The following is a 17,665-nucleotide window of genomic DNA, read 5'->3' on the forward strand; positions in this document are numbered from 1 at the left end:
ACGTGGGTTGGGGTGCGGGGGCAAAGCCTCGCGGTATGGTACAAGGGAAATGTTGTAATTACATGTTGTGCCTAAGTTTTACTCTTGAGATTATAAATAGGTCTGTTAGTAACCCTAGGAGGAATCCCTGAATTTTGTAACCTCTTTTCTGAATAGTGCCCGAAAACGTAGGCATCTTTGCCGAACCTCGTTAAAATTCTGTGTTCTTATAAATTTGTGTTGATTATTATTTTTTTTTCGCCCTAATTAGATCAACAGAAGTCTTTGTTAATCACACAATGTGTACCCTCTATATATTTTTGGCTACAAGATTTTTGCAAACTCATTAAAAAACCCGCACCAGCTCACCGCGAGAGATTTCTGGTCTTCGCACGCACCAGAAGCCTTCATTCTTCTCGATGGCTGGGAAGCTGCTAACCCTAGTCTACTTCTTCCTCCGTTAGAGTTGCCCATTCTACCGCTCGAGCACCCGAAGCCTTCCTTCTTCTCGATCGCTTCATCTCAAGGTATTCAAAATTACTTCGTGTTTCTGATATGCCCTTCACTCCCAGTCGTCCGAACAGTGGGTATGATTCTCTTCGAGGAACCATTTTTCTGCTACGTTCTATCTTCAGATGAGCAGTTCTTCGTGTTCTTGTTCTGTTAGGGCAGAAATACCTTAATTCCTTTGGTTATCTTAAAACATTCAGTAGATGTTGGGCAGAGTGATCTAGGGAGAGTAGCTTGTATGGTTATTAGCTAATGCGCACACTCATCCTGAGTTTCATAATAAAATGGTTGAATTTTGTTTTGTCTCTCTACAAATGTGCTCTTACTTGCATTGCCTTGTACATGACATAAATGTGGTCTTATTGTTGAAATAAAACATCACTCCAACACAAATAACATGTCTGAATCATTTAATTCTTGGATTGGAGAAGCCTGAAATATGCCAATCGTTGATTTGATTGACATGAATGCTGCAACAAAGAGTTTACAGGAGTAGAGATGTGACTGCTTCGAAAGGGGAATTAGTTCTCTTTGCTGAAGACTATATTAGAAAGATAACCACAAGGAAAGAACAGTTCCTAGTAAGGGAATCTACAGCACATCAAGCTGAGGTTGAAGGAAGGAATGTTAGACATGAAGTTGATATAGAACTTAAAACATGCACTCGTAGAGTTTGGCAAGTAACTTGTTTACCATGCAACAACATTTATCGGGTTCAAGGAGCATCCCCTGTGGCACAACTGTGTTCACTATAGTTATCATGTTATTAGGTTTAGAGTCACTGTTCTTATGTTTGCTAATATTTATATCTGTAATTTTTTATTTTTTACTGGTAGGTACAAGATGGCCTATGAAGGTCCCATCTTAACGTTCCTAGGAAAGGATCAATGGAGAAAAGTCGACGAGGGCATACATGTTGGTGTGCTAAATATATTGAGACCAAGAGGAAGTCCAAAAAAAAAAAAAAAAAATAAAGAAATTCTTAGAGAATAATATTAGAAGACAAACAAATGTCCATAAATGCAGCCATTGTGAACTTTGGGGGCATTACAGAATCACATTAAAAAATTCTTTAGGTCTACAGACATTGCAAATTTTACATGTTAAAAGTGACTGCATATTGTCCGAACCCACAGCAAGAAACTACGTTTTCTGGGCAAAATTGCCAATTCGAATGGAAGTTTTGGACACCTAGCTCTTTTGGATCAAATTTTGAGTGGAAAAAAAATTATGTGTTTTGAGGGTTAAGAATTTTTTATTTTTTGATTGCAAAGATTTTTTTGTATTTTGAAATTCTCTATTTTTGCCATTCTAGTGTCTTTATCTTAATTTAAAAGATACAATGGTAAGTTAGTTTTTAATTTTTTTATTTTTGCATCTTTAGTTGCTTTCAGCTGTTACTAGTTTCCTGTGCATAAGATAGTCTTTGATATTAGGTGCAAAAGGCTATTGCATTTGCAAGAATGGCTCATTATGACCAGTTTAGGGAGACTGGAGAGTCTTATGTTACTCACTGCATCCATACAGGAAGAATTTTAGTTGCTCTTGTCCCGGCAAGTGGAAAAAGGGTTGCACTTTCCTCTTGATTTTGATTTAAAAGGATTTAACATATTTAGAATTAGGCTACAAACAATCTGAGATGTTCTGTAGGTATCCTTAAGTTTTATCTTGGTGGTCCTGAAATTCTCTATGTTGATGACATGAAGAAATTTACTTTAGAAGATGAGTTTGGAGAGGATGCTGCTCGTTTGGTTGCAGGAGTTTCAAAACTTAGCTACATCAATCAGGTAATTGTGGAAAAACCATTCTTTGAGATAAAGACTGCTATTGTAAATAAATTTTAACAAGTTCCTTACCTTAAATACAAAAATATCTTGTTGGGGCAATTCCTATATATTTACATGTCTCATACCTAAACTTTGATTTTTATATTTATAACACTTGGTATCTTAAACTTTGAATGAAAGTGAATTTCACTTGAAAGTTAGTATTTACATATTTAACACCTAAACTTTACTTTTTTACAGTAATACCAACTAAATCTTTCATATCAATAAAATTATCACCTTTTTACTTTTCAAAAGTGAAGTGTACTTTTTCGCCCAATGATATAAAAACTAGTCTAATCCAAGTCAGATAAAGCCCGGATCAAATCATTAAACTATCCTTGAAGGATTTCTAAAGGCATTTGAAAGGTCAAACGAATGTCGAATCGAGCGAGTTCATAGTTGAATCAAGCATCTCGACAAGAAAATTCCAACAAGCCCAAGATTGCTCAATTCCGACATCATTAAGGCACTCAAATGTCCATCGAACGTCATATGATTGAGGGAAGCTCTCCGGACCGTCTGATCAAATTGGTTTATATTCCTGCATTAATTGCACCCAAAACACTATAAATAAAGCCTCACCCTCATATGAAAAAGGAGACTTGAGAGAGAACTTAAGGCTTTGAGAAAGATCTCAAGTCCAACATCATCCCTACCATCGACCGTCAGGGATCACTGCCGGCCATCGTCGACCATCGTCGATCACCACCGACCGTCGTCAACCAACGATGACCGTCGTCAACCAACGCTGACCTCTGTCGACCGCCGCCGACTATCGTTGACCACCGACGATCACCGCTGACCTCCGTCGAACGTCATCGACTACCGTTGATCACCGCTGACCTCCGTCGATCGCCACCGACCTCCGTCGACCACCACCGACTGCCATCGACCACCACTGACCGCCGTCGACCACTGCCGACAATCGTCGACCACCGTCGATCGCCGCTGACCTCCATCGATCGTCATTGACTACCGTTGACCATCGCTGACCTCCGTCGACCACCACCGACCGTCATCAATTGTCGTTGACTACAGTCGATTACCGCTGACCGTCGCTGATTAGACGTCGTCAGTCGACGTTATAACTTGAAAAACTAGTAACCATTTCCCGTCTGTGGGACAACGGGTCTCTGAAATCATCAATCAATAGTGAATTTTTGCAATTGGGCCAGACCCCATTGAATTTTCGCAATTGGTCTCTGAAATCATCAATCAATAGTGAATTTTCGCAATTGGGCTAGTCTCCGTGGGTTTTCCCTTTACGGGTTTTTCTTGTAAAAATCTTTGGGGCCAGACCCCGTGTTTTTTCCCTTTCTGGGTTTTCCATGTAAAAACTTATGGTGTCATCACTGCTTGTTTCTCTTTCATATATGTGTGTGCTGAAGTCTCGTACAACGCTAAGACGATAATCCGTTACTCTATCGCCGCGGATTTTCCAGCACGCATCAAATACAATGCAAAAACTTTTCTATCACATTAAAAATACTGCTATTTCAACTTCTTAAGAGAGACATACACCTTTTGATGTAAAATTTGAAGTTTAGGTTTTAGAAATGTAAATACATGAGAGCTTAGTATGCATGTAAATCTTCCAATCTTCTTTATCACTGTCATATTTTTTGCAGTATGCTTTGATTCTGCAGCATAATTTTTGGTTTAACCATTGTTAAAGTAGGATATTAAAGGAGTAACCTTTTCAGTGCCACCCTTTCATACTGTGATGTTTGTTTTATGTTAAATTCTGTAGTTCATTGGAAACTATCAGGAGTCATGAGGAGGTAGAACTGGATGGGGTGCTGATCCGCGTTGGATTGCTTTTGCTTCCATCTCCAAAATGAAATGCTATTAAACAAAATTATAACAAACAACTTTGTTCAGACTGAAACTTTTGAAACCTGTCAAATACACATTTATTCTAAATGATTCATCTTTCATAAGCTCAAGACTCTTTAACTTTATTATGTGATATCAGGCAGGATGAAAATGAGCTCAAGACATAACTTCTACAGAACATAATTATTCACATTTTAAGAAATTAGTTGTGTGATAAGCATAATTATGGACAATGACTATAGATTAAGTAATATATGTAATAAATGAGGAGCAAGGCCATATAATTGAAAGAAATAATCAAGAGGAGAATCAGAGGAGGGGAAGTGATTCTCAAGTATAAAATAACATATTATAATGGAACTAACCAATAAATGAGCTCATATTAAATTACATAGAGAATGAGCAATAAAATATCTCAAGATTTTCATTACATTAAATCCAAAACATAACCTTTACAATTGATACGATAGTACGTTACTTTTACATCCATAGTTTTAAATATATTGACAATATACGATACATAAATACAAATAAAATACCTGCATTATTTAAAACATGGGAGGCTATCAAAATTTTATTCAGAAATTTTAATTATTCATTTCTCTTAGCTGATTCCTCATAATTTTTCTTAGCTAAGTTCTCAAAATATTTTTTGTCGTTGTATTCTTTTCAGAAGTTACATCGTCCATTTAATCAATCTATTTGAAATCGTCATAGAAGTTACCCAAATCATGTTCGATTTGATGTGATGTATGAGACATCTGTAAAATTTTCTCCCGATATTATTACCTTTATAAGTTGTAAGTAGTGTAAATTGGAATTTTTAGGAACATTATTTATTAGAAATTTTGGTGTGCCATTGGACGTGATGATTGCATTGAACTCAAAGTTCACAATGTGATACCTACTTAAACTTCAGAACGAAGTTGCATTTTCGCAGCCCGCCCATTGACACTCATAGTGGTCTGATAAAAGTACTACTTTTCATGCTTGGCAGAGGATTTTCTTTTTAAATACATGCTTATTTTGCTTTTATAAAATTTCAAATTATAGACGATGAAATTGATATCACCCGAAAGTAGGGAGACAACTGACGATAAAATTGATATCACGTAAAAATAGGGGGATAATTGATGCACTATCAACAAAATTCCATCATATGACATGAATCTCGAGGCATGATACGGATCTTGAGGCGACTTTGTACGTAAGAAATCTCAAAGCTTGATAAAAATTCATCTAGAACTTCGATTTAAGCAAAGTTATAGTCAACACTATCAACAAAATTCCATCATATGACACGAATCTCGAGGCATGATACGGATCTTGAGGCGATTTTGTACGTAAGAAATTTTCAAAGCTTGATAAAAATTCATCTAGAACTTCGATTTAAGCAAAGTTATAGTCAAACTGACCGGTTCGACAAGAAGAACCCAAAGTTGCCAAAATTGGCCTAATCCGAACCAAATCAAGCCCGACTTAAGCCACTAAACCGCTTTTATAAGTTTTTGGGACACATTTAAAAGGTGAAATGAATGCTGATTCCGACGAGCCTATAGTTAAATCAAATGTCTTGACAAGATGACTCAAACGAGCCCAAGATCACACAATTCATTAAGGCACTCAAATGTTCATCAAATACCGTCCGATCGAGGGAAGCTCTCTGAGCTGTCCGATCAAAGTAATTCATAATCTTGTATTAAATTACACTCGTAATTCTATAAATAGAGTCTCACTCTCTCATGAGAGGGGATACGAGCTTGAGACTTGAGAAAGAACTTGAAACTTTGAAAAAAAAACTGAAGTCTAACACTACTCCTGCCACCGTCAACCATCGCCGACTAGACACCGCCAATCGTTATCGGTTGTCGTCAGTCGATGTTGTAACTTGAAAAACTTATTAACCATTTCCCACCTATGAGACAAGTGATTGCAACTGTAATTATCTTTTTATAGTGGAACTCTTCAGCTTGAGTTTCCGTGATTTTTCCCATTCCTGCTATTTTACTAGAAAATTTTTGGTGTCATTATTAATTTTTTTCTTTTTTTTTATGACTATGTGTTAAATCTTCGTATCATAATCAATCAATATCTGCTACTCTATTGTCTCGAAATTTCTAGCACGCATCAATATATATATAAACAGTACTGCCGCAAGCCGTGGCTTGTTGGTTGGCGGGGTTTGCTGTAAGTCTCTTCAGGTCACGGGTTTAAGCCCTCGTGGCGCGGGGTTCTCAAATATTAGACACATGACGCGAGATCTTATCATGGAGTCCATAAACACATAGGAAATCGGTATTTGAGCCTCTATCAAATATTTATTTTTTAATATATATATATATATATATATATATATATATATATATATATATATAAACTGTACCATATCTTCTAATCAAAAGATTCCACTCATCTTATAAATCAAATTCAGCTTTCATCAATTTATTTTACACGAACAACCCGTCCTTTTCTCAATTATTTCAGAAGGGTCAAAAATACACCAGCCTGGATGACGTACACGTTCTCCACGTGGATCCATCCACAAGCTAAATAAATACGCACTAAATCGGGATCCCCCAAATTCAAAAAAGAACCTCCCCAATCAAAGCTGACGCCATTGTGCCACGTGTCGAATAATCATTCATCCCATTTTCGCCTTGCTCACGAACGCCGCCGCTATGGCAGCATGGGATTTCGACCCGCAACCATTCGACTCGCGAATCACCGTCGATTAATCTTCGCACGAATCGCGATGTCCGCATCCAGCTTCACCGCTCTCGACGAACAATCAATGCCCAACCCAATTTCGTCCTTTGGTTACTACAGCCACGTGCTCAATTGTTTTTCATTCGATGGTGGGCCCCACGCAAAGATACAGAGAGAGATGAACACCGTCCATCTTTTTTTTGAGCACGAATCTCCAAATCGACGAACGTTCATACGTCTTTCCATTAGATTCATTTAACCGCATCCTGTAGCTGATTCAGGTGCTCGAAATAGTGTTAGGTGAGATATGTTCAAAGTCCAAATGAATATCTTAATATAAGAGTTATAGGAAAAAAAAATTTATTTTCTTGTGATCCGATTCGATAACACGAAATATTTTTTTCATATTATTCTATATTATTCAGTATTATTGTAGCGATATTAATATATTATTATGTTATTATAATATTAAAAATATACTCATAATACAATAATATATAAATATTATCACAATAATTTTCTTGTGATCCGATTCGATAATATGAAATATTTTTTTTATATTATTCTATATTATTCAATATTATTGTAGCGATATTAATATATTATTGTGTTATTATAATATTAAAAATATTCTCATAATACAATAATATATAAATATTATCACAATAATATTTGAATAATATGAAATAATACACATCTGAAATAATACGGTAAAATGAATTTATTTTTATTCTTAGTCTTTCATTTTACTTAATATTTTAGAAATTTCGCTGTCCACGTGGAGTCTTCATATCATTTTATAACATTTGCTTTCGTCGAATTTGCGGTTCTGATACCCTTCTCCCCATCTCCTCTGCTTTCCTCTGTTGCAGTCTCGCAACTTGCCAATCCCCGGACAGGCGGGTGAGCTCTGAGACATTGCTCCGTTCATATGGAGGAGTTCACAATGTCGGTCGAGGAAGGCCTGAGGTTGGCGAAGCGAGTGTGCGCCGGCAAGGGCCGGATCCCGACCGTACCCCCGAGGCAACCCGATGAGATGGATGGGTCGAGAGCTTCTCTCGTCCCGATGGCTCCGATGATGTATGCGGTGATCGTCGATCCGGCTATCGTGGACAATCCGGACATACCGAGCTACCAGCCGCATGTCTACGGTCGGTGTGATCCGCCGGCGCTGATCCCACTCCAAATGAAGGAGATTGCTGTGACGATTGACTGCTATCTTGACACGGCCTTGATCACTGTGCGTGGGCGGTGGCGGGTTCACTGTGTCATGGGTAGCTGCAGGTGCGATTGCCGTCTCGTGGTTCCCCTTGGAGAGCAGGTAATTAAGCTTGAACTCTTAGTTGTCTGGGCGGAAATGTTTAAATTCCTAATTGGATTGCTCGCAATTTTGAGCTTCTTTTTTTGAATTTTTCACTTCACTTCGAGATTCGGAAAGGCATATGACAGGGCAGGGCGATGTTGCTTATTGAATTAAAGTTTACTGTGCTGAGTGCTGGTGCTGAGTGCTGGTGTATGGAGTTTATTGAGATTTATAGTTGGTCGCCGCAATAAGAAAGTTATGTTGTGAATGAAGATTTCCCCATAATGGGGCTTAAACCTTGTGTCATACTCATCTTGAATTAATAAAGATGTAGGATTCATAATGATAATCCAAACAGTTTAGAGAAGGCTAACCATGATAATGTTGTTGAATACAACAAACCTGAGTATCATTTGAAACGCTACAAAAATTCAAATATAATGTTGTTGATTTTATTTCCAAGCATAGTTAAACTATTAAATGGTAGTATGATTTGTAGTCCTAAGCTAAACAAAATAAAAAGAGCACAAAAAGCTCAACTATCATATGCCATGCCACAAAAAGTTAAATATCTAGGAAACCTAACTCAGTTAGTAAATATTTTACCACTCAACAACAACTATTTGTTAATTACCCATGCCTTGAAGATGGAATTTTGGAGTTGTGATTGCAGAAGTTACAGTTCTTGAAGTGCATTTTTTCCAAACTTGATGGATTGGTCAGGCTATGAGAACGAATGCAGTGGATTCTTAAATTGACTGAGAATTAAAAAAAGAAAAGTAAAAAAGAAATTCCAATTACACTTGCGTTTTACTCCTACCATAAATCAAGAAAAAAGGTGATTGAGGCTGAAATATTGCTAGGTTAATGTCAAATTTTATTGAGAAAAGAAGCGAATTTCTTCTCTTACTTTCTTTTTTCTCTAAAGATATGAATATAGAAAATACGTGACTATTTTAAATGATAAGGCTGAAAGGGTCGCAGGGATTACCTTTTTATTTCTTTTGAATATAGAAAATTTTAAATTCCATGTGACTTAGGGAGACCTGTTTTTCTTGTTGACGTATGAGGAATGAGGAAGGGTTTGGAGGCATTGGAGATTCTCCTTAAAAATGTTGAATTGGGAAGGTGGCTAGAGGATCTTTGATGTGTGGTGCATGAGGAGTTCCTTGACTGTGATTATTCTATGCGAAGAAGAAATAGGCGAGGGTTAGGAGAAAGCAAAGACATGAGGGAGGGTATGTAGTATCATGTATATATGCAGGTATGTTACATATTTATCAACATATCCAACCATTGGATGTCTAATTATGCTGACATCTAAATAGCTCTGAAGCAATAATCAATTGATATTTTTAAAATATTTGTTTAAATGTGCCAATGAATCAAATGATGAACAAATTTTTATAAAAATAGTACAAATGTCGGTGAACCAAATTCAATTCTATTGTTAAAACTAACGTCTAAAATGTTTAATTCATATTCTGTCTTTATCTTTTTTAGTTATTAGAGGCTTTTTGTTACTAGAATACTATTTGATGAAAATCCCGCCTTGCTAATTAATTTCTCATTGTTCTGACATTTAAATTGCATTTAAAAATATCTGTGTTTGTTCTGTGAATTTTTGGCATTTTAGCTTCAATATATTTATAGCCTATAATGCTTCAGAACTTATTTTCTTTCAAAGTTTTTCTCCGGTTTGAGTACTTTAGTTTATAAACTGCAGAGAGCTCATTAGTTTTTCTCAGGCTGTCCTTCGTTTGCCTAACAGGGTTCAATTCTTGGTGCTGAGGTAAAATTTTCCGGTAAATCATGTTCTACTCAGGTGGTTCATAGAGAAGATGATCAGAACAATGAGAAAAAACTGAAGAATGAAGATAGATACTTCTTGAAACCTTGCTTTTTTTCACTGACGATCCCTCAGGTTAGTTGGTTACTTCCTTGCAGTTGCAATAGTTCGTTTTCTGATATTTTAACTTAACCCTAGTCCAATTTGAACTCTTTGCTTTGAAGGTTGATGGTGGATGTGATATATCTCTTGTTGTCAGCTGGTCTCAAAAATCACTGTACAGGGATGGCCATTTATCAATTAGAATACCTTTTACATTTCCCGAAAATGTCACTCCTTTTACTGGAATAGTTGAAAAAGAGAAGATACTGTTAAACGTGAATCCTGGCACTGAAAAGGATGTCATTATCCAGAAATCAACCCATTCTTTAAAGGTGAATTCTTCTGCATTTTGTTCACATGCATATGCCAAACACCTTTATTTTAATGTGATTATTGTTTCGTCAATTTCTAGGAAAAGGGTTGGCATGCTGGGAGATTCTCATTCTGTTATGAGGCAGATGTAGATAACTGGTCAACTAAAGATTTTGAATTTTCTTATAGTGTATGTTCCTTGACTTCGTGAACATTAATTTCTTGATTTAACTAGCAATGGACTGAATTCAAATCTAATTTCATGCTCAAAGTGAGAAAAGAATATTTTCATGCTCTGTGCTTCATTATGGTTATGTTTGTAATTTTCTAACTAGAAAATAATGTGTTCAACATTTGATCCACACCCCAAAGTTTTTGATCCAATCAAATCTACTGAGAATACATTTAATATTTTCATTTATTACTTGATGTAGAAGGATGTATAGTGGAAAACATAGAGGTTAATTTTAGCAAATGCGATAAGAACTGAAAGAATAGATGAGAGAATGCAAAAGTAATCTCCACACACTTGAAGATGTGAAAAAGAACTCCATGTGCATTGCTTGGAGTGACCAACCTACACAACTTGGAGCAAACGGTCTTCGATGAATGGAAAAGAGCAACCAGTTTCATTCAAACATTAAGACAATCAGACTCATTGACAAAGAAAATAAATCCATTTGATAAAATGAAATTATTCCTGTCCCATTTGCATGGAATAAAGATGGGATTATCTTTTTCTTTATTGCATTTGAAAGAAAAATTTTAATACAAAATTTGGCCAAAAATAAAAATATGCCTAAAGAAATCCAAACATTTGTTCATTTTAGTTTATTTGTAGCCCGATTTGATTCTTCTGGTTGGCCTATGAAAATTGATTTTATCTTCGCAAAATTAGTATGAATCATACTGCATTATTATTCTGGCTTGCAAATACCCCCTTCTGAAGTGTTCCAGTTAGATGCCATCTTGGTGGCAGCGGTGGAACTAAATCATGCACGACTTGAGAATCTTGAAGTTTTTTGAGCGCTGGTGGAGGATCTTGTGGATTTAGGAACACTAGAATAAATGTAGTTGTTCTCATTTTCAAGGGTGAACATAGTTTTAGAGCATTTGTTATTAGCGCATAAGTTACTAAAATACCTACAAATAGTATGAGAGAACTCTGATATGCAATCTAAGCTTACTTATGAAAACTGAATTATTAATTTAATCAATGAGTATATATGACATTATATCCATAAGGTGTGTATTAGAATTGTAATATGTGATAATCTTGTGGGTAATTGTATTTAAGGGCAATGTAGAGTTTGTAGAGTTTATCATTACAAACAGTCAAACATGAATCAACATAAGGAGTATGGATCAAATCAAATCATAAATTGTCATGTTCTTGATAATAATCATGAACTATAATATCCTGATAAAAACATCATTATTATAAACAATCAAGATTTCACCTTCAGCCAGATTTATGTCAGTTCGAACATATATATATTGTAGGTGCAATATTATATAAAAAACCAATATGCACATGTGTAGGTTTCCATGTCAAGTTGTAATTAACGTAATTTCATTATGCACTTATCTAAACCTAATTCTTCATCATCATAATGATGATCATCATCTTCACTATTATGAACGGATTCTGTTGTACATTCAGGAAGAGGTTTTAAAGAATCCCTATGTAATGATGCAAGCCTTTAAGTATATTTAAAAACAATGGCTGCAGGCATGTCAATATAAACATTTTTGTTCTTCTTAGAATTTTGAAATGATAGAATATCTTTCCAAGTATGAGATATGACAATCATAACAACTATCATGGTAAATCATCTTCTTGTTTGAAGATTGTGAAGATTTACTTTATTTTTTATTTGAGTTCATTGATAAGAATTTTTACAACTATTCATGATTCTTCGAATATTTTACCAAATTGACATTGAAAGTGTAGCTAGGGCATTTATCATAATCTACAACAGAAAATTGATTTTCTAGTCTAGGTTTTTTTAGCTTGTAATACAAGTCTCTTAAATATGAATTTGACTAATTGTTGTAATACCATTTCATTCCATATAAAGATACATATTTTAAGAGTTTTTAAAATAAATATCAGAAGTCTTTTGCAAAATCAGTTAATTTAATGGAATCAATTATGATCCTTTGATATTCATCTTGTAATAATAATCAAAACAAGCTTCTTCACTAGGGTTTGGTACGCCAGAACACAATGAGCATGCGAGTATAGCGTTGAAGCCGCTCAACCTTCCATCCTCCTTGATCGATCGGCTAGGGCTTGACATCTTCTCCTACGCATGCAGACGGTGACTTCCTTCCTTCTCTTTTTCTTTCTCTTCTTCTCTTCCTTCACCCTCTGCAGTTTTGCCTCTCGCATCTCGGTTATGTTGGTTTGAAAGAGGGAATAATACTCTTAGGTCGTATCTGAAGGAATGCTTATTCTTAGTGTCTATTCAAATTATCATTATTAATATTATTGTTATATTTATTTATTTGTTTGTTTAAATTTAGTTATTACATTTTACTTGTAGACTATGTTGTTATTTTGAGATGATTTATATTTTCTTCTAGTGTATTTGGAGGTTTCTTTGCTGCTCTTTTATAAGTTGGGAGTTCTGAAATTCTGTGGAATATAAATGAAAGGTTAATATTATATGATCACGTTTCCTTAGTTAACTTTAAGCTATTAGGCCAGGTCATGACTCGACCCGCTATATGAGGAAACTGAGGAAGACACCGACGCAAAAAGATAGATATTAGCCTGTGTTAGCTCAAACCATTTAGGATGGTCTTGATAATTCACAGGGGAGTCAAAATTGAGGCTTGTGTAGTGTTTGCGGCACTTCCTAGACTACATGATATTCGATAGTGATATGGCTCCTATTTTCCTCCTCGGTACAACCTCAAGGACAATTTTATATCTGCATTCATCCAGTCTAATATTTTCTATAACTCTACATCATGTGGCAATGCATCTCTTATTCTATCCTTCAGAGTTGGATGTTTTAACATCTGATTCAATAATGTGATACTTTAATTATTTGGTGTCACTACTGATAACTGCAAACACTCCATATCATTAATTTGTTTTTTTTGTGTAAATACCCAGTTAGTAATACCATCGCTCTTTCTGCTTAACGCACCTGCCACATCATTTGTTTTTTTCCGAATCATATTATATTTTCAAATGCTACAAAGCAAGATTTGTTGTGATGGGGTTCTAGTAGAATGAAGGAGTGACTACACAGAAAAATTTTCTCTAGTGGTGAAGATGACAACCATCAGGGTTGTGTTGAGTCTGGTAGCAGATGGAGATTTAAATCTGGAGTAGATAGATCTAAAAATAGCTTTCTTACATGGAGATATGGGGAGGAATTATACATGGTGCAATTGCAAGATTACAAGATTCCAGGGAAAGAAAATTTGGTCTGCAGGTTGAAAAAGAGCTTCCATGGCTTGAAGCAGACCCTGAGACAGTGTACAACAGGTTTGACATATTCATGTCAGAAAAGAGTACATAAAATGCCAGACAAACCAGTGTTGCTTTTATCAAGTACTTCAATAATTGTAATGTCTTGCTCTTTTTTTGCAGGGGCAAATATGGAGAAAATTAGGAGATGAAGAATTTAGGTCCAACCAAAAATTTCTTAGGGTGAGAATCAACAAGGACAGGAGTGCAGATACACTGTAGTTGTCTCAGGAAGAGTATGTTGAGATAAAACCAATTTGCACCTTTTTAGGTAGTCACTTCAAGCTATCTAATGAGCTATAACCTAAGTTTGTAGCAAAGCAAGCACAGATGGGGAGAACTCCGTATGCTTCATAGTTGAAAGTCTAATGTATGTTATGATTTATACGAGGTTAGATATTGCATTTGCAGTGAGAGTGGTTAGCAAGTATAGAAGCAATCTAGGCAGACATCATTGAGAGACGGCAGACATCATTGAGAGACGATGAAGTGGATTTTTAGGTTTTTGAGGGGAATAGTTAACATGACATTTTTCTTAGGAAGTGCAGGGATCAATCTACAAGGATTTATATAGATTCAGATCCGATAGGAAACTTGGGTGGTAGGAGAAGTACAATATGGTATATTTTCACTTTGGGGAATATAGCAGTGAGTTGGGATTCCAGATTGTAGAAGATTGTTGCACTTTCAACAATAGAGGTCGTTCATTGAGGCTAAAAATGAGATGATCGGGCTACAGAGCCTTATGGTAGAATTAGACAAGGAACAGGAGATTGAAAAGCTTCATAGTGACAATATGAGTGCAATTTTTGCTAATAATATTGCTTTTCATGCTAGGACAAAGCACATTCAACTGAGATGTTTCTTTATGTGCTCTCTCCTAGAAGATGGGCAATTGTTCTTTGAGAAAATTCACACAACTTAAAATCCTGGCGACATGATGATGAAGGTGGCGACTATCGAGAAACTTGAGCTATGTATAACTTCAGTTGGAGTTCATGAAGATTGAGACTGGGGTCGAGCCACATCACGGTATGTGGCTATGAAGATGATACAAATGGAGATGTAGATCTGGAGAGTAGGTGTTAGGTGCTATCATTCTCCAAGTGGGAGATTATTATTTTGTGGGCCTGAGTACCCACTGCCGAAGAAGCACTCATAGTCGTTGCAGTATCAAAGGGAATGAAATCCTGTGCATGGGTTTGGTGTAGCCATGCCTGTAATGGGCATGGCTACATCAGTCGGCGTAACTACACATATGGACGTGCCCACGCCACCAAAGGTCGGTCAACATAGGTTTGTCCCGAGCAGGTAAAATAATTATGCACATATGTGGTGTGACCATGCCGTCCGACGGTTAGTCCAGGAATAATTTTAAAATTTGTGATTTCGAGTGGCGAAGTGACTCTTTTGCGTGAGGTTTTTTTGAAAAAGGTCTCTTGAAGGAGAAGTATCATAGAGTATGATTTCATCATATTTTTTTTTCTTGTAAGATCAAGAGGAAGAGTTTCGAGCAAAGTCCTGTAAGTACTATGGATTGTAGAGAAGAGATCTGAGTATTCCCTAATTTTCTTTCTCGAATCTTTTTTCCGTTAAATTTTGTTGTGCTTTTTGGAATTTTTTTGTTGTACTTCGTTTTCCAATATTTTGTGGGATTCCTAGAATCAGTGCTATCCTCTGAGATGTGATTTTGGTTTCTAATTAATGCAGCTCCAGTGTAAGTATATAAGATTTTCATTCATTGCTTCCCGCAAACTCTAGTTACGAAAGTATTGCTCGGACAGGGGAAAGATGGTGGGCCTTGGAGGATCGTGGGGCAAGGCTTGCGAACAGGGGAGTCCTGTCATCCTGCAGTGGAGATGGAGCAGAAGAAGAGAAGATAAAGAGTTTTGGAGGACTTCGCACGCTACAAGTCGTTGCTTTCCTCAGTAGCCCTAGTCGCGACTTTATTGCTTAGCTCACAATCATGAAAAGGAAGGCTCGAGCGGGCTTCCGAGGGGAATGGCTGTTTACGGCTTTCGGTTTTGCGAATAGAGGAAGACCATCGGCTTTTGCGAACAGAGGAAAACTAACTTTGGCGATTGTAGGGAGGAAGAAATCGATGGCGAGGGACTTCGGCTTTGAGGTCGCGCGCGAGGCATGGAGGCGAGGAACTTCGGCTTTGTGGTCGCGCGCGAGGCATGGAGGCGAGGGCTTCTTATTTGTTCGAACAGGGAAGACGAAGGAAAGGATTGCAGTTTTTGTTTCGTGTGTATACGTGTACTGGAGAGAAGGACGTGGGAACAGTTATTGGGCCCTGGGTGGAAGTAAGCAGAGTTTGAATATTTCTTTTTCTTCCTTTCTTTATTTTTTTTGGTTCCATATTTACGGTAAACAGTGATCACCTCTCCTAGAAAGCTTAAGTCTCAAGTTTGATCAAAGGTTAAAATCCCAGAGTAGAAAAAGAAACATTTACACCTTCAAAAGAAATTTGTATTTATTCTATTGTCTGTTCTTTACATGTATTAGAATACATTTATTCATAAGCCTTGTGGAATATGCATTGTGATAATGTATTTTGGATGAACATCTTAGCAGAACAATAGAAGGCCAGTACCACATCCAAATAGAATAGGAGCCACCGCACCGCAGTCGTAGGGTTCAATTCATTGTAAATAGAAGCCCCTTTGAAATAGAAGCCATAGGGTTAGGAATAGAAACACCACAACATCTTTGTAAGCCCAATTTCTTTTTGTGGTGTTAGTGTCAGAGAACCAGCCCAGGTAAAATTTTTGTAATAGAATGCTGGTTCCAAACCCATCTCAGAAATAATGATCGTTTTAGGCATGTGAAAACAAATACTTAATTAGTTGAGTACGTTTCAGAATTCAAATTTCAAAATGATTGATGTAATGCAAATATTTGTATTTCCGTTGATAGACTTTACAGTACTCTCTGGCATTAAAACTGCAGAAATATAGACCCTTGAAGGGTAGAAGGTCCACTGAAACAGAAGCGGTAGGAATACATACCATAGAAATAAGACCAGAAAAACCAAAACATTACTATCAGCACTATTTTTTCTTTGGTGGTAGCACCATAGAGAATCAACTTAGGTAGATTATGTTAGGAGTAACATGCAGGTTCTATTAATTATGTTCATTATAGGCATGCAAATACTACTTCTGACCGAATTAATTGATTTCTTTTCAAAGTTCAAAAGTATCTATGTAATGCAAATGTTTTGTGTTTCCATTGACGGTAGACTTTGAATATTGCATCAATATTTCATGAAAAATTCATTTACCAGATGACCAGCGCATTTACTGAAATTATTAATTGAAATGTTTTGTTATTATTATTTTTTAATGAATATCTAGTTATTAGGCTGAACATTATATTTATAAGAAATTTTAAACTGCGCAGGTTTTCACAAGTTATATATATGGAAGTATACTTCTGAACTCTCCTTCCATGAATGATATTGATCAAAGAAATATGTTCTGCCTTTACCTTTATCCTGGGAGTAATCAAAAGGGGAAGGTACCTCCAACTTTCCATATCCTCTCTTACGTTTTGATGAGGTTGGATACAAATTTTCAGGCCATGCCATGTATCAATGCACGTTTAATGATTGACGAAACTACTTTTGACTCAACTGACTTTACTACATCTTAACCTTTTATATGCGTTGTTGCTTGTGCTAGTTCTTAATTTAAATTGCATGATACTTGCTAATTAACGTCCTTATAGTATTGCAATGTTACTCATGAATATGTCAATTTGTACAATGCTGAATTATATATATATATATATATATATATATATATAGT

At 36.2% G+C, this 17,665-nt stretch overlaps 1 protein-coding gene across 1 annotated transcript in view; it reads left to right on the plus strand.

The window, feature by feature from the left end:
- The first annotated feature begins 339 nt into the window (after positions 1 to 339).
- Positions 340 to 17,665, plus strand: part of LOC110026396 (von Willebrand factor A domain-containing protein DDB_G0292740-like) — a 70,224-nt gene continuing 52,898 nt past the window's right edge. Inside the window, exons 1-6 of the mRNA XM_020727315.1 lie at positions 340 to 506; positions 7,733 to 8,181; positions 9,935 to 10,087; positions 10,177 to 10,386; positions 10,467 to 10,556; positions 17,259 to 17,375. Of these exons, the coding sequence (XP_020582974.1) occupies positions 7,792 to 8,181; positions 9,935 to 10,087; positions 10,177 to 10,386; positions 10,467 to 10,556; positions 17,259 to 17,375 (960 nt within the window). The 5' untranslated portion in view covers positions 340 to 506; positions 7,733 to 7,791. The remainder of the gene's footprint in view (positions 507 to 7,732; positions 8,182 to 9,934; positions 10,088 to 10,176; positions 10,387 to 10,466; positions 10,557 to 17,258; positions 17,376 to 17,665) is intronic.

This window comes from Phalaenopsis equestris, unplaced genomic scaffold, assembly GCF_001263595.1.
Source record: "Phalaenopsis equestris unplaced genomic scaffold, ASM126359v1 Scaffold000372, whole genome shotgun sequence".
NCBI lineage: Eukaryota > Viridiplantae > Streptophyta > Magnoliopsida > Asparagales > Orchidaceae > Phalaenopsis > Phalaenopsis equestris.